Source organism: Labrus mixtus, chromosome 10 (genome assembly GCF_963584025.1).
Source record: "Labrus mixtus chromosome 10, fLabMix1.1, whole genome shotgun sequence".
In the NCBI taxonomy this organism is placed as follows: domain Eukaryota; kingdom Metazoa; phylum Chordata; class Actinopteri; order Labriformes; family Labridae; genus Labrus; species Labrus mixtus.
Window position 1 is genome coordinate 21849026 of NC_083621.1, and position 21587 is coordinate 21870612.

Sequence of the window (21587 nt, forward strand, 5' to 3'; positions counted from 1 at the left end):
CTTCATGACATCATAAAGGGCAGTAACCCCTCCCACAGGTGGGTGACACTCCCACAGCTGTTTGTTCTGCCCTCTGAGTCTGCCTTTCCACTGTAAACCATAAGGCATGGCGTAAGAAAGCCCGAGCCAGAGAGGGGCGTGGTCAAACACAGCTTATTTGCATTTAAAGCTACAGACACAGAAACAGCCTGTTCTGAGCAGGGCTGAAATAGAGGGGTTTATAGGCATGATCAAATACAGGATCAGGATTTATAACAAGAAACTTCACACACATGTTTTGGGGAGCTCTGAGACTTATTTAAACTGGTTGAAATGGAGGACAATATGTGACCTTTAAAATAGACTGAGGCGAAGTAGGAAACTGTCCTGAGCTGTGACGAGTCAATATTTGACCTTCTACTTGGAGACGCCCTGTTCTCTGGGCTAAAGAGGAGAGGGAGCATCCGGCTTGTTCTCCGTGTGACTGGTCACCCAATGAAAATATCTGAAGCGTTATGAAGTGTAAATAAGACAAAGGAGACTGTGAAATGCTGATTCAGCTAAATTATGCCACAGTGCTTAACACCAACCTATCCCAACTTTTTTAAAGTTACTGGCATCAAATTGAAAACAGGCGTATCATTACACAAACATCGTCTTTATGCTATTTTCATTCAATTATGTGGTTGCAATCGACCTCATTCCCTAATATACGTGTGGAATCATCTAGCTCTGCTCATAAAACTGGTGCATATGCAAAATCACCATCAGATTCATGACGTGCACACCGGCCAACTTGTGCTCACCACCTTGCATACTGTAAGTGAATCAACCTGCAATCACTATACTCTCAATATAAGGACATCCGACTGGTGTATCAGGACGTGAGTGGTTAGGTGAAGACAGGTAGAATTTGCAGTCATGTATGTACCCTGCATGCCCTTAAATAGAATACCAATTATTTTGTTTTGACAATAGCTGCTGGATGTCATGGCACTGCTGGTGCGAGTGGTCGGCGATTTAATGAACGTCAAAACTGTTACATTTGAATGTGTACATTGTTATAATTTATTTTAAAATACGTTTTTAATTTAAGATTAAAGATTTTAAGTATCAATTTCATGATTATTTGATTCATTCAGTCAATGCATTATTAAATTCAAGGTTGTAATTATTCTTGTCTATTAAATGTTTTTTTTCAACTGAATGTAGTATTGATATGTCGTGCATTAAGTTAAAAGGATGTGTTCACATTTTTTCTAGTCCAGCATTAGTGCGTACGCATGGATTCAAGGATGTTCTAGCTTTGTTCGCAGAGAAAGAACATATTGATGAATCTCAGATTTGTGCGACAAATGGTTTAAGCAGATTTGTATGTGCGCACTGTGTGAATGAAACATTTCAGGAATTTGGATTGTAAATACATTTTTTTAGAATATCAAAGTTATCCCACACCAATGTTTCTACAAGAAATAAGTCAAAGTGAATCAAACATGCAAGAAACAACCCTGTTTGAGTTTCACAAAACCCTAGAGAGAAATGGAATATGAATGAAATGGAGGACCATAAATCCAAGGCACAACGTTTTCTCAAAGATGTCCAAACAGAAAGAAGCCCCGACTGTGGCTCAAACATTTGTAAATGAGGAGATTTCACAAAGAGGCTCAGATATCGAGTCATGTGGATGAGACTCAGTCGCTTTATTACACCTGACTTTAAACTCTAGCTTGGGACGGTTTCAGAATACTTGCTCAAGCTGTAAGTTAGTCAGGTGATATGAAACATTGGGTACTGTAGGAGCAGGAAGGAAATGCACAGGTGAAATCTTGCATGCAAAACAAGAACGCATTGCAACTTTTATGATCACTGAACAAGACCTGAATTTATGGTTTCAAAGATAACAATTTATTGTGACTCAAAGTCAGAGACCCTCCTCTCTATTTACACAAAAATAGGCAAGAGAAAAGAACAATATAAGATGAATGACAACAGTTAGATAAGAAGGCTTATCAGCCCCACATCAGTTTGAAAACCAGGAAGAGAAAAGCTGAGAGCAAAGGTTTATTTAGTAAAGGTATACGTCGGTGAAACGTTTCTTCTACAACACTTCAAACAGGTTCTCTAGCTGCAAAACAAAACAGTGAAGTACAAAAAGTTTGTATAAATTAAAGAAAAGCTTCTGTGATCACCCGACTACATTCATGATGATGCTGCCTTAATCTTTCAACCTCATCAAGTTTGTCTGAGAAGCGAATTGTCACTGTACTCATTAAGATGTAGAACAGATGTCGATCTAATCAAGCAAAGAAAAGTCCAGATCACAGGCTAAGCCTTCTCGGTGTGAAACCCCCCAGTAGAGACTTCAAAAGGCTCCCATCAGTCTAGTGGGGGATCCTTTTAACCGGCCGTTTCCAAGGAGATATTGAAAAATAAGCCCCTCCCTGTATAAAAAGGAGAGCCAGTGCAGAAGGGTACTACAAACATACTGTATATCAGAACATATGTATCACAACAGCTTGGATTCTCTGTACAACAAAGTTTTATTGATGACTGTTTATTTAATGACTGTACACCGTTTGGGAATATAAAGTCTGAATCTGTGTTCTAGACATCTTATACTGAATTGATTATTCCTTTAGCGGTGCTACATGGTATGAATTATTCACATTTACAGTAGCTTCTCTTTTTTTGTTTGTTTGTTTGATTCCCATAATTGTGGAGGCCAATCCGTAGAGCGTTATTGGTGTAAACTACTCATCCGTGTCAGCACAGATATGTTTGAAGCAGGAATAATGCTGCTGCCTCGTATGTGTTCTGAAGTAAATATTTAAAAGGAGTCACGTATGACTGCAATGGATCCGTGTTCACAGTTTCACCCTGGACAGTAGAAGCTCGCGAGGAATGAATCCATAAATAAAAACAATTGAATCTTCTTTCTGTATAATCCTCATGCAGCCTAATTTCAAACATGTTTACAGTAACTTTCTCGGTCAGCTTGGAGAAGACATTTAGGCTGTTTCCTGTCCCACCAGCCCCTCTGAGGTCTGTGCTGCAGGTTCTCAATACAACAAGGGGTCTGTGGGGGCTAAATGGTCCATGTTTCATCAGTGCTCACATACAGAAGACAATTTAAAGTGAATTCACAGGGACTGTTGTCTTAGTCAACTGATCACATGAAAAGTAGAGCCCGACCGATTAATCAGCCAGTCGATAATATCGGCCGATATGAGAATATCCAGTGAATATCGGTATCGGCTAATCTTATCGCATGTATGCACTGATATTACTAGATTTATTCATCAATCAAATAGCATTTAATTTGAGTATCATTGTATTTAACTAGTAGCGCTCTTTCTAGTTGTCACCAGCAGAGTGCGCTATATGGACTACAACAAGCATCATCACTCTCCAGAGTGTCAAGCAGTGATGCACATATATGGTTACTCTCCAGTTAAGTGACCATCTTGTGTTTATTTTACATCTTTTCCACAAGTGTTTGATAATTGCATTTGAGGGATTTACACAATAAATGTGTACATCTATGTCTTTCTATCTCTACAGATCTAAGAAAGATGTCAGCCGATATATCGGTATCAGGTTTTTTTATCTCCTTGATATCGACATCGCTATCGGCCCCAAAGATCACATATCGGTCGGGCCCTAATGAAAAGTAATTCATTTGAAAAGGAACCCTGGTAACTGACATGTTGTAGCCCGTTGGAGTGTCTGAGTAGTGGGTATCTTTGCCTCTGCTGTGCCTCAGATTTATGTCTCCACATTGGTCTAGTATGCTGCTGAATGAAAGCTTGGTCACACAGTCGGGGAGACTGAAGTTCTACATAACTGAGTTAACAAAACACAGATGACATCAATGATGGAACAAGTACTTGTTGAAAAATTCATTGCCTTTGCATACCTGTGTGCATTTCGATCTGCAACATTGAAACTCTCTCCTCTTTGCTGATCCCAAAGGCAATTAGGATTTAGACACAATGATCAGGGCTAGAAGAACTATCTTAAAAAACAAAAGAAAGAGGAAAAAGCTAAGTGCTGAAAACATCTTCTCTTAGTCTGGAGGATCTGGGTCCCCCCCCCACCCCCCACCCCCCAACGTCTCAAGGTGACACCAAAACACATCTGCAACTTCTGAAAAAAGGGGTTTTGGAATGAATCAAGAAAGTTTCAAAGTCTCTCTGGAAAAGCACCTGGAAGTTGCTGAATGGACTTTCTTCTCAGCAATGTTCTGTTACGATTGCCAAGTGTTGGGGGGGCAGTAAACACCTCCAGTCGACACACAGTCAAAGTGTGCCGTGGGAGTGGCACATTTCATCCTGCTCACGTTTTTTGACGTTAGCTATAATATGAGTGCAAGTTATTTTCTGTTCCTTAATTCAAATCCTTTTCTGGAAGGGCCCTGGGTTCTTGTTTCCTCATCACAGTATGATTTCCTTGATTCGTTTGATTTTATTTTGATGTGAGAAATTTCAGGTCAATGAAAAAAAAAACAAATAAACAAAGTTTAGCCTTTAATGGATAGGGGAGCACGTTTGACGTTATGCCTCTGTGAGTGATGAGCTGTAGTCTACTTTTTTTTACCAAAGTGGTAGTTTTTTTTTTTTTTAAGTTTTGAATCAATCAAGAACAGGAGAAACCAGACCAGTCAAGAAGAAATCCAGTCCAGGCCACTCAGAAGTCAACAAAGCAGACCAAACAGAAACCAGATCACCTCCGGTCTACAGCTTCACAGAGGTGAACTCTTCCATGCTGATGAAAAATATGTGTACCTGCGTGTTTGACAACAACAGAGAAAGAAAAAAGCCAAAGAGACTCTATGATGGTTTACGACGGGGTTGGTCGCGTGTGTGTTTCTGAGTGTGGTTCTCTGAGTGAGAAGGTCCTCCAGTGGTGTTTCTACGACACTCCATTCACCAGCGGAGGAGCGTCCTGTTTTTCCTTCTTCATCCCTCGGTCCCTGACGGGTCTCTGATGGTGATGGCGAGATGGGCCCTCGCTGCCAGCACTGATGCCAGCCTGGGATGAGTTGGGACCTCCTCCTCGGCCTCCTGAGGAGTGCTGCACGCTGCGCTCATTGTTACTGTCCACGCGGATCTGTGGAAGACATGAAGTACTGCCTGATTTCACAGTCCACAGCTACAAGAGAGTTCTATGAAGGGTAAATGGACTTGAGCTTGTATAGAGCTTTTCTAGTCTTCTGACTACTCAAAGCACTTTTACACCGCAGGTCACACCTACACATTCACCATCTCATCCATACACTGCGACGTAGCCGGAGCAATTTGGGGTTAAGTGTCTTGCCCAAGGACACATCGACATGTGGCTGCAGGAGGTGGGGATCAAACCCTCGACCTCCCGGTTTAGAGACTGACTCTACCACTGAGCCACAGCTGCCCTTGGCACAAACGCATGGTCAATGATAAATTGGGACATTTTCATCAAGCACCTCAGGATTACTCTGGGTATGCTTAAACTGTTCATTTTACTCTTAATATTTTGAAGAGTATTAAAATGTGGAAGCTATATATCCAAGTGAAAACAGGGTTATGCCGTAAATACATCTTTAATGCAATCCTTTGATTTTGTCCATATATGCGATAAGTTAATTACAAAGCCTGTAATTAATTTGATTATTTTTTAGAATCCAGTAACAGCGCTAGTGATTATTACTTAATCTGTGATTCAGAGTAGAAAATCAAGTAAAACATATTTGGTCTGACTTTTGGAATTAGCAGTAAACAACAGAAATCATTCCCTCAGTTACAGTAACTGAGGGAATGATTTCTAGTTCAGGCATTTTTACCAACTGGTATCATATGCACGTGTCTGGCAGAACGACATCACAACTTTTAAGCTTTTAAAACAGCGACAGGAGTAGATTTAGATTAAACAGGAAAGACTAGATGTTTTCTAAGGTTAAACATAGATTACCTCAGCAAGTCTGTGTGTGTGTGTGTGTGTGTGTGTGTGTGTGTGTGTGTGTGTGTGTGTGTGTCTTGTTAGAGGCAGACATGCACTGGAGGTGTGATGGAGGGCAGACTGACTTATTAATTGATCCGTGATGTCTCTTGTTTAGATAATGTAATAACAGTCAAAAGGCCATGTTTAGTTTATTACGCTACTCTGGACGTTTGCATGATCAGTGATGAGTGACGTCAGAGTGCAATTAATGTGTGTCCATTTTTTTACACATTATTTTCTCTGTAATTAATTTATCAAATGAACGTGTTATTCTGACAGCCTTAATAATAACAATTTTCTTGGTCTCTATCATTTTAATTATGAACGTCAATGTGTTTCCTCTATAGTAACAGGATTTACCAAAACACAAAGATGTGTGTGTGTGTGTGTGTGTTACCTGTAGTGTGTCTTCCGGCCCTCTTGGCTTGGAGTCTCTAACTTGACGAGGTCTCGGGTCGCTCCACTGGATGTCGTCACCTGAGACAAGACGGACAAATCCTTGAGCTCCCCACACATCATAAGCTTTATCCCTGTTCCTCTACACCACATGAGATCACTTAAACCAACATGCTCTTGGACTAAGTGTTGGGTCAAATCTATGTGTTTGCAACACATCCAATAACTTCAGAAAAAGTTTAAAACTCTAAATATAAATCTGCTTGAAAATCAGGAATCTTATGACTTGATTCATCCCAATGATCAAAACCATGAAAAACATCTCAAACGGCCAATTCTTTTCTCTTCACTTGACTGAAGAGAATATCCTTTCATTAGCTTCATCTCAAGTCAAACTGATTCAGAAAGCTGATCAAGCAAATTCAAGTTCCTACCAACCTTTATAACCTCCCCCTCCTCTTCCTCTCCCCCCTCTGCCTCGCGGCCCTCCTCCGCCCCCTCTCCTTCTCCCGTCTGTTCGTCTTGGCAGTGTCCCGCCTCCGGTCATTAGCTCCTCGGTGGGGGCTAGCGACCAATCACTGAGCTCCTCTCTGTGGTCGGACTCGGTCTCTGATGCGTTAGACGCCTCTGAATTGGTGCCTTAAGAGTGGGGAGGACGCATTTTAAATTTCATTTAAACATTTAACCATTTCATTCACTAAACATAGACTGTACGAGCATGTTACTCTAAAGGAGACATGAGGACATTTCTCAGATTTTTTATTCATCAAAATGTTATCTTATCTTACCTGAGGCAAAAGCTGCACCACCGCCTCTTCGCCCGCGGCCTCCTCTTCCTCCTCCTCCTCCTGCATAGGGCTTCCCTCCTCCTCCAGCTCCTCTACCACTCCCCAGCCCCCCCATGCCATTATCAAACACGTAGGTCTTGTCTTTGAGGTTCCGAGGCCCTGTCCCTCCTCCTCCACCTCCTCCTCCTCCTATCTGCCTGAGCTGCTCGTCAATCTGAAGGCGCTCCAGACGAAGCTGATCCACCTCCTGGAAATCAAGGAGTTAACTAATTATTACACCTAGTACATTTCAATGTGCACCTTTAGTTTATTTTTAATCCTAATCAACCCTCAACCAAGCCCAGTTTTTAAAACGCTACTGGAAAACAACAATTAATTTGTGTTTGTTTGTTAAAGATTTCATGTTTGAATTAGTTTTTACTTTTCACTTTTTTTTGTATTTTACTGTACAATTCACAGTATAAATAGATAAAGGCCGCCAATATTTGTGTGTGAGTCATTCCGTCACATGATCATTGAAAGGAGAACTTCACAGAATAGCGGTTGAAAAATGTCTACAATCATTGTCTGTGTATGTGTGTAAATTTTCAGTCACTGAGAGTTGCTCTTTTTCATACAGTAATGTTAGCTTGCTTAGTTAGCTAGGTATTGTTAGTGTACTCCAAAATACCCTACTTTGTCCATACATGATAACATACTCTGTAAACAAATGACATCAAATACTTTGAGGTAAACCATGAACATGACACTGACATGTATCTGACCTCGCAGGGTTCAGTGATCTTCTCCTCTTTATTCTCTTAATGTCTCTGTGGTCGACAGTAAACTTGTCCCTGATAGCCACAGTTGATAAGAACCAAAGGTTCCCGTAATCATTAATAGGAGACGCATGCGGCTCATCGTTGACCCACTTATGAAAGCTTGAGGTAGTATTACAAAAACTTCTATTTCTTAAAAGGTGTTACTAAGTTAAAATGTTGAATGAGATGATATCAGCTACAAGTGTTGGAGGAATACCTGGAATATGAAACTTAAAACTACTTCGATATTGCAAGGAAACAACCTCATCGGTTAGTGTTGACCCACTTATGCATCCAAGGGTTCATTCATGTCTCACCATGTTTCTTTCATTTTTCAGGCACGCTGTTGTAACTTCTTTTGTTGTAAAGCTTTATTGTTCTGGCTTGGTAATTATTACCAGTCTGAGACTTGTTCTGCACAGATGGCAGTAGGGCTGAAGGAGATATAGTTTTACCATTACACTTGTGATGGGCGCATGTGCAATAGTGATATTGAGGCACGTGTGTGACCTGATGCGTGTCATGCTGCCCGTTTTGTTTGTTTTGATGTTATTAAAAACTGCCATGTCTTCTAGTTTCCACGCCTAATCATGCACAATCTGTGTCACCCGCTTGTAAAGGGCTACAGGCAACGCTGTAGTCACAGACACATAAGCATGAAGTCGGAGGCAGAAGCTCAAATACAGATTTGAAATGAGTGTATCCATGCTACTAGCAGCACGTCGTCACGGTGCTCGTTGATGCTGTGGCCACATATTCAAAACCACTGACAGAGACAAAGTACTGCATGAATGTGACTCACAGGCAGCTCAAGACGTGACCTTTAGTTTGATTAGAGGTTACAATCACAGGATTGGTCTAACCGTTAACTTTGGAAATTATTAGATGAGGTCAATGACGTTTAAATGGCAAAAAAGTAAAGTAAAGTATATTTTTGGAAAGTTTAAGAAGAAACATGATGCTCCAGCTTTCCTACTCGTACTCTGTGGTGTGTGTGTGTTTGTCAAAGCCACTGTCAGAGGGCTGGACCCAGTGTGCGTTGAAAGTAGGAGGGGGTTTGGATTTGAAATCAGAAGATGACTTAAAGACCAAAACAATAACAAGTACATTATCTCATTTAAACGTTAATAGATGTACAAAGAACCTGCATTCATCGGGTACTTTGTGTTTTCTAAGAAGAATAACTGTATATATCGCAATGACAGTTCTGCCTAAAAGGCAGCATGAAAAGCAAAGCACCATGGGATAAATGACTGAAGGTAGCCTGCTCAAACTCACCTTTAGATAGTTCAGGTGATAGTCCAGCAGGACCGTGGCATTGGTGATGCTCTCCTTTGTCCCAACGAATACAAATGGAACCATTCCCTGTGAAAGAGGATCAGAGAGAGAAGAAAGTATTTATTCCCAGGAGTCCATTCACTAATTCTCACTGTCTGAAAGTATGAAAGAAATATTCATTCATCATTTAAGGAGAGTTCTAAGAAGACTCTCCGTCAGGTTCAACAACGTGTTCTTAAATGACTGAATTGTTTACAGCTGTGTTCTTATCTCTTTGTGTTTGAAGTTGAAAGTGCGTGCCTGTTGTTCATGATTAGCATAGGTAACCACCCACTAATGCTCATAAAAGGGCATGAGTGCAGAGCCCTGCAGACACACTGGAGATGCCTTTCGGAGCGCTGGTGCATACAAACACACACAGGGTCAGATATCACCGACTCCCTGTCAAACGAACTGGACTTGAAGCGTGCTTGGGCACGGTACGGATTGCCTACTGTGAGTGCGCCCTAAGAGTGCTCGAGTGTTCATAACTTCTGTTCTTACCTAAGAACAAATCCCACAGAAGAAAACATCGGTGAATCCCAGAATGTTCTGAAGTAGGATTTAAGAACAGATTTGATCTTAAGAACAGTTGGTGAATGAAGCCAAATGCTCTCATGCCTGTGGCTGCTAGTTTATCTTTGTGTGTGTGTGTGTGTGTGTGTGCGCGTGCGTGGGTGTCCGTGTGTGTGTGTGTGTGTGTGTGTGCGTGCATGCGTGGGTGTACGCGTGTGTGTGTGTGTGTGTGTGTGTGTGTGTGTGTGTGTGTGTGTGTGTGTGTGTGTGTGTGTGTGTGTGTGTGTGTATACATATGTATGGTTGGTGTTTAGTGCTTTTGAATCTATTTGTTCATTTTTGTATGATGGTTTGATTTGTGTCTGTTTGTTGTTGTCTTCTGCCACGTTGAGTTAAGGTTTGTATGAAACGTGACACTGACCTCATCATCTTCTGCTGCTCCTGCTGCCACCGTCACTGCCGCCGCCGCTGCTGCCGCCGCCGCCGCCACACCTGCAGCCGCCAGGGGCTTTTTATCACTCTCAGGCTCAATACGAACACGCACCACACCAGATTTATCAACCACTTCCTGGATCAGTTTGCCATTTTTGCCTATCACCTTCCCTGTTAGGGCAAAAACATATTCAGTCAGTCTGCTTCGACTTGAAAGTTTAGTCGTCTCTTTCATTCTTTTACCAATCCCAGGAAGGTTCTCATCGTGAAGGTTAAGCGCCATTCTCACCTACTAAGTTCCGGGGAACTTTGATGACGTCTTCAGAGAACTCCAGGTAGCTCCTGGCCATACGGACAGCCTCCTGATCCTATGACAAACAGCCAAGAGAAAACAAATCTGACTACACCTATCTCTCAAGTTTAACTTGCATATGAAAATAAAGATGGGTAAGTTAAAAATAAAGTTTGAAACTTGACCGCACAGATATACAGAACATACAGCATACATGGAATGTAAGAAACAGCACACTTTAAGGCACTCCTACATATCCGTATCATACCTCTCCATATATGTGGAAGGTGCAGGTCTCCTCATCCAGGTCTATGTTAGTAACTCCGGGGACTTTTCTCGCTTGCTGAATGTTGGCCCCATGAGTCCCGATGGCTAGACCCATCAGATCATCCCGAACCACAAACTGTTCATGAAACCGTGACGCCAGCTGCCTTGAGCTCTGTGCAAATACAACAGAAGGGACAACGAGAGGAACAAAAAAACACAGGATCATTGGCACAACAGTCTGAGGACGTGTTAATGACTGCTGTAGGCATAAAATGTCAAGTCAAACGCCTCCTGGAATAAAGTAGTTCTCTATTTATTATTGTTTTCAAATCTAACTGTGTATTAAACTGGCAGATCGACCAGAGCAATATGTAACAACACTTGGCACAGGTATTTAGCATTCACCTGCAAGGAGGACTCCAGACTGGTGTTGTTAGCAATGCTAACGTTAGCCACGCTGGTCAAAGCTATTCCAAAGTGTTTACTGATGGCCAAATTTAACGTGCAAAGAACTGCATGTTGGTTCACTTCCCTTGTTTGGTCTGGTATGCGTTCTCCCCATAGACTGTAAATATTAATGGACGAAGCCTGAGTGATGTCACCCGGAGGCTCATCAGCATCAGTCGCCATGCAGGAACTCCTGTCTCAACGTAACTTCCAGTCAACCTAACGACAGGCTGAGAGCTGGAGCTGAGGCCGGTTTTAAGCCTCTTTACGAACCATTACATCGCACTCACCTGTCAATCAGGTCAGCTACGTACCTAACTATGGATAACACGTATCGTTGATCAAATCTAAACGGAGCCGTTTTAGGAAAAAGTCACCCCCGTACAATGTGTGCCCATGATGACAATAACTAATCAGACCTATTTCATTTTTTGTACCCAGCTGTAAACATGTCAAGTTAAGCTGTAAAAAATGATTTTTTAGCTGTGGTGTGTATGTGACATCCGGGGCATTTGGAGCCAGCCTGAAGTGGACACTCGACGAACTGCAGGATTTTGCTATTCCACATTTCAAGAGGATTTTAAGTGGACTAGAGTTCTTTGACCTCCTCACCAGAGTTCGTTTGAGCTTACACACCACCCCAAACCAAACTATCCGACAAAGCGTTTCAGAGTTCATTTCTAACAGCTTAGGTGTGAATGAACCCTTACTCTGTGAGACGGATGAGAACAGAATTTAGGGGGAAAAAAAGGTGTTTTTATTATATTCAGATCCATCGTGCCCTAATGATGATTACATGAAATTATAAGCCTTATTGGAACATTTACACACTTGATTTATTTTCTCTGTTGTATCTGATTTTAGTCTGCTTTTTTGTTTAACTTCTTCATATTTTCTAGTATAATAATTTGATCTGAGTTTTTAAAGATATGATATGGTGATCTGCTGAAGGCAGACATGTCCATGATCATGATAGCCTGAGTATGAACCAGCGCTCCCGTCTGTCCTGTAAGCACAGAACTGTGACAGATGATGTCAAAGCTGCATGCATTCCTGACTTTGCAGACTTAAGTCACACTGAAAAACATCCGATCTGTATCCGATTTAGGACCACATACTGAAGTGGCCCAAATCTGATTTGAAAAGATTTTGTTTTAATAATGTGCTTTTAACGTTTGTCTTTCCATTTTTTATTATTCCTGTCCATTTGTCTGTTCTGCCACTGACAAGAGCTGCTAAACTGTTTTTGGTTGTTTTATAGCAAAGACAATAAAGATATTTTCTATTCAGATTTCATGTGACTTGTGTGGTTCAAACTGTCGTAAAAAATCTGATCTGAGTCACATGAGAAAAAACAACAGATTTGGGTCACATTTGCCTTCAGTCTGATCTGCAGTCGAAGCCTTTAGCAACCTCCTGTCTGTTGTTTGTTAGTTAATGTATGAATGGTCTGGGTAGACTGTAAAAAGAAAAGCCCTATGGGATGAATAAAGTTGTCTGAACAGAGACAACTTACTGCAGAATAAACAGACTTCACACACACAAACAGGAAGGTCCATACACTAGAGGTGACAGTCTGTAAGCCTCTTTGAATGTCTGTATGTGTGTATGTGTGTATATATTCACCTCCAGTTGTCTGCTGGCCTCTTCGTTCCTCAGCATGAGAGACAGTTTGGTGCGAAGGCTTCTGAAGTGCATGTCACTCATCATATTGGCCCGCTTTGTTGTGACCTCGTTCACAGACTGCGAGAACAAGAAGAGCTTAATTCACACAAACAGTTCGACTTTCATGTTATTGATCTTATCTGTAAATGATGTGAGATAGAGTGCGTCTGTCAGACTTGCCAATGACGAACAAAACAGATTTAAATGATGAAGAAAGAATCCTTTAGGAAATAAGACATGTACATGTTTTCTTTAAAATAAAAGTTATTCAGTTACCAAAATGACCAGCTGCTTTTTCTCGGAGTCGTAGGTGACACTGAATGCTCCCACAGCCTTTTTAAAGTCTTTGTGTGCCGATTCCTTGGAGCACCTATCAACACAGAGTTACACAAGTAAGTAAGACTTTATTTATATAGCACTTTTAAAACACTCAGTTACAAAGTGCTTCACAAATAAAAGCAATCAAACAATTCATACAGTGAGGCAAATGTACATAAATAAACCACATTGAACAAGACAAGGTTAAGAACAACAAAAAAAAAAGCACAAACACACACAGAGTAGCTACAAGAGAGGGTTCTTCAGGGGTTACATGAAGGCTTGTCTGTACAGGTAACTTTTTAGATGCTTCTTGAAACTGAAGGTGTGTGGGAGTTGATTCCAAAGAGGGAAGGGTTAAAACAGCGAAAGCACGATCACCTTTTATTTTATAATTAGAGCGGGGGATGGAAAGAAGGCCAAGATTAGATGATCTGAGTGGACGAGGGGTGGGATATGGTACAAGGAGGTCAGAAATGTTGCTGGCGAGGCAATCATTATCATTATTAATATTATTATTGAGGGACAAAGGCAAATAACTGCATGTACAAACACAAACATGTGCAAGTGAAGCCCAGTCACAGCCATTTCAAATTAAATCTGGCTTAGAAAAATGGGATTCCTAAACATAAAGGTTTGATCATTTGCATGTTGTATTGTCGGCTTTGACCATTTCTGTTCTACGACAATTTAGCCAATTATAAACCCACACTGGGTTGGTCTGACAGAGGGCAATAAAAAGCTTCAGTGTATTGTAGCTTCTGTTTTTAAGTTAAATCCCTTTAACAAGGTACTAATACCACTGTTGGACTCATTTCCCTGGGTAACATGGCCCAACAGCTTTGCAGAAGTTTGAGCTGGTTCTCTCTATGCTTTGTTTCTACTTCCACGTGGACCTCAAGCACAGAGCATTAACTCCTAGTAAACATGTCAGTGCTTTTAAATCTCTGGTTCCTTGAGCCCGAGCTTCTGATAAAGAACATCATACATTAACTTTGGTGTATTTGCTGGATGTAACAGTGTGTGTGCATACTCACATCTGTCGTAGATCCTCTGGTACATCCAGTCTGATCTTGATGAAGGTGTTTTTGTTGGCTGGTTTATTTGGGTTGACCGGCCGTAACCGCTCCAGCGTCACTATCTCGTTTAATGTAGCATCACATGCGGCATACTCTATGACATAAAACTGGAGATACAGAGGCAACAATGAGCTCAGAGTAAACTTTTTTTAATACATTGTGAAAGTCAAATATGCACAAGAAACAAAGGATTAGAAAAGAAACAGAGGAAACAACTGTGCTTCAAATAATATCTCAGTTTGAAAGATGGCATCTTACCCATCTGTGGATTGTCACAGCAGCCTAGGTGAAATAGCTTGGTATTTCCCCAGTGTTTCCCCTACCATTATATTATATCAAATATCTTAATCCCAGAGCTATGGCTCTGGTGTGAATTGCCCCATAGGTCAACTGTCTTTCAAACCGGTCCTCACATCTTGAAGCCATACCGATTCTGAAACATTTGCAAGGAGCACATGAAATTGCCATATATTGCCATATTGATTCTTTGAGCACAGCCCTAGTCTAAACTACCGGTAACCAAAACATAGTGGAGGTCTTGAGCGCTCATGTCTCGTAGGTTCTTCGGGATCATTGGTGGATGGACGGCCTGCCCACCATGGATTTCTCTTTTACATACGTCATCAGAAATGAGAACCTCATGATTTTCCTCTATTTTATGCTGCTCTATCAAGAACAATATAAACGTACTGATATGAGAACGGATGTTTTCGCCTTCTCGCTAATATCTGCTGTTCTGATTTGACTTCATTTTAGGATGATTTTGCAACCTTGATTTTGAAAGGGGTCTAAAGCCTACCTCTCCTTTGACCATGCGGACCTTGGCCAGCCACCAGCCACATGGCTCCTTGTCGTTAGCCCTGGAATACACCTAGAAACAAAGACACACAGAGTTAACTTTGCAGCGATTTCTACAATTCATCCAAACTGACATCAATACAATGGGGTACTCTGGCAAGGAATCTGAAACACAAGCATAAAGCATGTATGTGACCATATATATATATTTTTTTTATCATATATAATCAGTATGGAAATGAACAAATTCATTGCAGATTTGAGGATGTTTTGAATTAAAGCCATGTTCAATTTCTTTGCCATTTTTTCTGGTATCGGCTCAGCACATAATATGACATTAATAATTAATAATATTATGTTTATTGAGATGCTCTTTTATTCAGTTCCGATACGATTCAGATACATTTGTACCCATAAGGGCTGGTTAAAAAAAAATCGATTCATCAATGCATTGCAATTATTATTTTCCCAATATAATATTGATTCAAGGAAATCCTGAGATTGATTTAATGTAATGACCACTGGGGGCACTGTGGGTGTTGTGAATTCAGGTCACTTTACATATAGTTTTTGTCCATGCCATTACAGCCCTGTTATGTTTATTACAAACTTGCTGCAAATTCAGCTCAGGCACAAATGTGCGTTAGATCATATTGTACTTGAACGTTTTGTTCTTTGTTTATTAAAGAATAATGCAACGATCAAATACATTTTTGAGTCAGTTTGTTCTAAACCAATACAAACAATGCCAACATAATTATTCAACAAATATCAGAAGGTACTGTGATGAGTTATCTGGGTATTCCTGTCATCCGTATATATTCTTCAATCGATATCGAAGCATATTGATCAATATCGAATGAAATCGATATTGCATCGTGACCCAAATAAGTGAAATCGAATTGAATTGTGAGGTTGTGGATAATAGCCAGCTCTATAAGTCGTACTGGTATCTTTGGGGGGTTTCACAGAAAGAACAAGTTTTCAACTGTCTTCCTGCGTGATGATTTTTATTGTGTTCAGTGAAGTCTACAACGTGCCGTTTCTGTGCAGCTGTGTCGTTCAGCCTTTTTTCTCTTCATGGAGTTTGCACTCCTACGAGCTACAGTACGGTAGTTGAGCTCTCAGCCTGCAGTGAAAGTTGTTAAGCACAGACCCCTCCCGAGCTCTCTGCTGGTCACTCTTTAACTTCTATATAGTCTTTTATATAGACTCAACAAGGTTTATTTACAGAACAATATACCACAGTTTTCTGTAAATGCATGAGGGAGGGGGGAGAAAAGATGTTAGAAAGTAGTGCAGCCAGCCTGGTCTGTGTCGCTATGTATCCCAATACACAATGAACCCCAACGGGGAGGAATTTTCAATGGCGTCACCTCGCATGCAGTGTGTTGGTGGTGGCGGTGCACCCTTGGTAAAGGAAAAAAAAAAGGGGCGTTTCTGCATTTTATAGGCTACTGGTATATTGGTCACACCGGTGTATAAATCGCAGCCAACTTTTAGGATGAAATAATCGATATTAAAAATGCGTCTTATATACCAGATTTTACGGATATTAAGAATTGTGTTTGCATTAATTATGAATCTTCAAGAGAAGTAGTTTAATGACAAAGTCTATAAAAAAACACAATTTAAGTCAATTTAATCACTTCCAGATTTTTGTCTTCATTTTTCTTATGAGTTCTTCCACTCATGACAGAAGCCTAACGCTAGTCATGATCCAAAGTCCATGCCCTGACTCTGAACGGACTGTGTACGGTAAAGACTGAAGCAGAAACAAGAACATCCACTCTGAGGTGTGGGATCATATCATCATTATTTAACATTTCCACTTAATTTAAGTTGAAAAATTAGCCTCAACAATCTCTTCAGCCCACACACACTGCATTCCTTTTTTTGCACTCCTGCTATCCTGTATTTCTAATTAAATCCTATCTGATAGTAAAAACTGTTTTCTTGATTCATTCACTTAGTACTTAATCAGTCTCACCTCGACCTCATCACTTTCATTTATTTCCTTGCAGAACCCTGTTGGAGGAGGAAAACGCACATCCTGGAAAGGGATCTGACGTTCTGGTTGCCAGCTGTGACAGAGAAACACACACAGAAGACAAAAATGAGCAGGATTTACAAGATGATGACAGTATGTTATGTTTTGTTGTGTATGTGCATTACTCACTTGTTTTCAAATGCCACAGTGACGGATCCTTCTTGAACATCCTTCACAAAGGCCTACAAGAATTACAGCGGTGACAAAACAAAGGTAAGAATAACAACTACAAGACAAAGCTGTACAAATAATCAATGCAACTTTGTACTGGCATCAAGCGTGTAAATGGGTACATTTTTTGGCTTCTCAACCGTGACTCAAACCCCAGCAGCTCTGGGCTTGAGTCAGGTTTGGCTCTGCCGCTTTCTGGTAAGTCAATGTGTGTCAAGTAGAGCAAGTAGGACATGCTATGCCTAGAAGGAAAAGGAAGAGATAGAGAGCCTAGGCTAAGGGTTGCAGTAGCCTGATTAGCTAACAGTTAACAAAAATGAAACCTTTTTACCCAGGGCTTCTTAAAACGGGTGGCATGCCCACTGTGGGGACACAGAAACAAGAAAGGGGAGACAAATGTGGCTAAGGGGAACATACTGTGTGCAGTGTTTCCCGCGCATAGACCCGGGTGTGCTGTCCAGCCTCCAGGTATACTTGATGACCATTTTTTTCCCCCTGACCCTCCTATATAATCGCGATCTAAAATCATTATCTTTTGTCTCTCACAAAGCTCCAGGGGGCGTGGCTTCAGAGCACCAGGCGAGGGGGCTTGAGACGAGAGGCTCCAGGCTGCAGCCATATACTCTTGCTCAAACCTCCAGTGACAATTGGCACCGTCTAGTTTGTTAAAATTTGCATTTTTATTATTATTAGAAGTGCAAAAACAAAACTAAAGTCAATCCATATAAAACTAAATACCGGTATGAACTATACATAGACCACTTGTGTACAGAGACATGTGTGTAGAGATATTCTGCAGGGCTTCAACATTGCAGAAACTCAAGAACTCTTTAAGTCCTCCATATGCCTTATCCATACATTTATACAGGTCCAAAGAAATGGGAAAATACATGCAACTGCAACAGAGAGTAAGGGGATAAACATCTGAGGCCATACGGGACTACAGAATACTTTTTAGTGGACATGATTTATGTCAAACTGTGAGGGATGCCAGTGTTGTGAAAAGCAAAACAAACTAACACAACCAGTTAAAAAACGTTTTAACTGGTTGTGTTACCAAACTCTGATCAAGTACAAAAAGAATAAAAATAATCCACAATAACCTTTAACCCATTTGGCCCGGTTAAACCCTGTGTGGGCTAAATTTAACACTTCAGAGATTAGCATACTGGATCTTGGCATCAAAGTCCACTTTATTACCAAATCCAGGAAATGTACATCACCAGCATGGTCAGGTTTACCTGTATCCTATATAGTTACATCTGTGAAGTCACACACTTATGCATCTTGACAAACCATGAAACACTAATCAAATCTCAAAGCCAGGGCCTGAAAATAATTCTTCAACATGCCACACAGTCAACTTTGAGCCATTTAGCCTGCTACTTCACAGACTAAACCAGAATATGAATGGTGATCCAAAAAAATTCCCATGAGGCATCCCATGCAGTAACCTAGATGCACTACATTAGTAATAAAGGGAAAGAAATACGATTTTAAGAGTTTCTTTGTGCCATGACTTCAATCCCACAGGAAGTTAGCCATTTCAATTCATACTGAAATGTTTATGTTTTTTTCACTCATTTACATGCCTCATATTTGATCAACCTACTCCAACGATATGTATTTAAACAAGATGAACCTTTTATTAGACAAGAGGAAGCTTCATAAAAACGACATTAAAGATGCATTAATTACACCGTCGCCATTCATCAGGAACATCGGCACCAAACGTTCATTTAATGACTAGGGCAGGGCAATATGACTAAAAAAAATATCACGATAAAAATGTTCACATCAGTCGATATCGATAATTATCACGATAAAAGACAAATCATTATTTCTCTGAAATTGAAAGGCTGATTTTTACTCTTGAGTGAAAGTTGAAGAAACCAGATGGTTAATTGTGATTTCATTATTCTTTAAAAAGACAAACTCTACTTGAACAGAGGAACATTTCACAATCATAAAGACAGTGCACGCTGCTGGATAATTATCGTTGTTGTTTTATTGTCCAGGCCTAGTCCCAACCTAAAGAAATCTACATGCTGATATCTAATCATGATCATTGACCCACCTTCTGGTAGGAACAAGTTAGCCTTAAATGACTGACATCATTTGAGGGTGATGATATGAAACAAATTACAACATTTTGTTATGAAGCAGTGCAACTAAATTAAGCAACGGAAGCCTTTCTGTAGCACAGCCTGTCTACATCAGCGCTTAACAGCAGAAACAAGTATAAATGGCTGTACACGATCTAGGTCAATTCCTGCATAACATAAAACATACAGATGTATATTTTGTTATGCTGGTGTTTCTTTTGATAGGCGGGGCAGCGTGAAGAAGGACAGTGAGAGGAGAAATGGACAACTTTAGCTCTATGTTTACATTGTTAATTTTAATGCAACATACGATATCCATATAATAAACAATACCTTCTTATCTTTTCACATGTTTGAAAACACATCAATATATTTTAAAACTTGACATATTGTCCAGCGCTTCCTTCATAAATGTTGCCCATCAGCAGAATATTTTCAGTGGAGTGACAACACCTTGAACACCTGAATGTAGAGTAACTGGTTACTCAGAATCACTACCACACAAATAGCAGTAGCTTGCAAATCAATGGACTCCACTCTGTTGATTTAGTTGACTGTTTCAGAGTGATAAAAGTGACACTTGGAATAGAATAGAATAGAATTACTTTATTGATCCCAAACTGGGAAATTGTGGAAACATGTGTCTGATATCAGGGAAGAGTATGTTAAAGTGCTTCTTTAACAACTTTCAAGACTGGCCAATAGGATCAACACAGCCAGGTACATTAACATCTACCAAACAATCAAATAGCAAGGCGCCTTGCACCTGCCTAGAAAAACACACACTCCTAACACAGCCTGTAGTAAAATGTTTCTGAAATGTATCCACTCACTCATTGTCCCATTTGTTGACTTGTTATGAGCCTGGGAACCTCTGCAGCTCTAATGAAAGAAAAACTACACTACAGCTTGGGGAAACTCCAAAGCATAGCAGAACAGAAACCAAAATCGTTGGTGTTATTCAGAGAAAAGCACTTGAGTAAAGAAAGTATTACCCTGACTAACAAATGATCAAATGTTAAAACCAACTCCTGTCCATCAGTCAGCAGACAACACTGGATCACAGACTGTAAACAATAACGATACTATTACATCAAAGTGTGCAGGTCATCTACACACAGTGATAGAAAAGGGAAAAGGACAGATAAAAGCAGTGATGTGATGAGCAGGAGTGTAGTGACAGCTTTGTTTACAGATCTTCATTCTTCACGTCCCGGAGGCTGGACGGACGCGCTGAGGCCCCGACAGACGTTTCTATGTCACTTAGCCAAAACCTTACGCGGTAAATGACACGATAATGTTTTTAAAAAAAAGTAAATTTCTTACCTTATAAAATGCCCCACTTGTTCCCCTCACTTCAACGACTTGTTCATCCATGACGTAAGTAACCACAGCTCGCCAGCTAGCCAACTACCGTGAGCGACTTTAGTAGCTAGCTAGCTAGCTGGCTAGCCCGACGCTAGCCTATGAAGACCCTGCTGCCGCTGGTTTTCAGCCCAAAACAGCCTCCGAGCTGGAGTCAGGAAGAGGCCACGATAACTGTATTTGACCGTAATGTTGTTTCCCGTTTGGCACAATCTATGAATTTTGCCTGTGTTTCTTACAGATTTGACATTGCGGATGTAAAATTAATGAAATTCGAAGTCTGTAGCACGCTGTATTAGCATGCACTGTCTGGGTTTGTTAATGTTGTGTGATTGGTAGTGAAGCAGCTACTGCAGGTTGCATTTTCCATGTGACGTCTTCGCTCTCTTCTTCTACGGAAACCGAAAGGCTGTTTACACTCACAGCAAGCTATTGCTGCTCTCAACAGGCAACACGGAGGAATGCATTTTCACAACTCAGGAGAAGTTATCTCAATAAAAATGTATATAGTCCCCCCCCCCCCCCCACTCACAAATGACCTCATCACGTCTCCTAAACAAAATAAATTCTCAAGAATGAGCCCAATAAATCGCCCTGAAACAGCATCGTTGTGTAGAAGTTATGTGGTCTCGTTTAACTTTTGATTGACTTTATTATTCTCAAGATATTTGGACATATATATATACATAAATATACAAATATATTTCCATACCAGCTTCCCCGTTCTTAGCTCTTGAAATAGCCTGACATTTGTTTTAAATTACAGGTGATTAATCCAATTCTCTTGATAGCTGATTTACAATACCAACACATATTTAGACAGAAA

General features: G+C 40.6%; 1 protein-coding gene across 2 annotated transcripts; it reads right to left on the bottom strand.

The window, feature by feature from the left end:
• Positions 1 to 1861: 1861 nt before the first annotated feature.
• On the bottom strand, positions 1862 to 21137 carry fmr1 (fragile X messenger ribonucleoprotein 1). Of its 2 annotated transcripts, none has more exons than XM_061048756.1 (15): positions 20723 to 21137; positions 17250 to 17302; positions 17061 to 17154; positions 15072 to 15143; positions 14231 to 14379; positions 13152 to 13245; positions 12837 to 12953; positions 10765 to 10923; positions 10494 to 10572; positions 10194 to 10375; positions 9218 to 9304; positions 7140 to 7386; positions 6790 to 6990; positions 6353 to 6432; positions 1862 to 5088 (listed from the first exon to the last, which is right to left on the bottom strand). In XM_061048756.1, the coding sequence occupies exons 1-15, from the start codon at positions 20771 to 20773 to the stop codon at positions 4891 to 4893; spliced, it is 1863 nt and encodes a 620-aa protein (XP_060904739.1). In that variant the 5' UTR covers positions 20774 to 21137; the 3' UTR covers positions 1862 to 4890. The 2 variants fall into 2 exon arrangements, with proteins under 2 accessions (XP_060904739.1, XP_060904738.1); XM_061048755.1 differs by having other exon boundaries at positions 10765 to 10935; positions 20723 to 21136.
• Between the last annotated feature and the right edge of the window lie 450 nt (positions 21138 to 21587).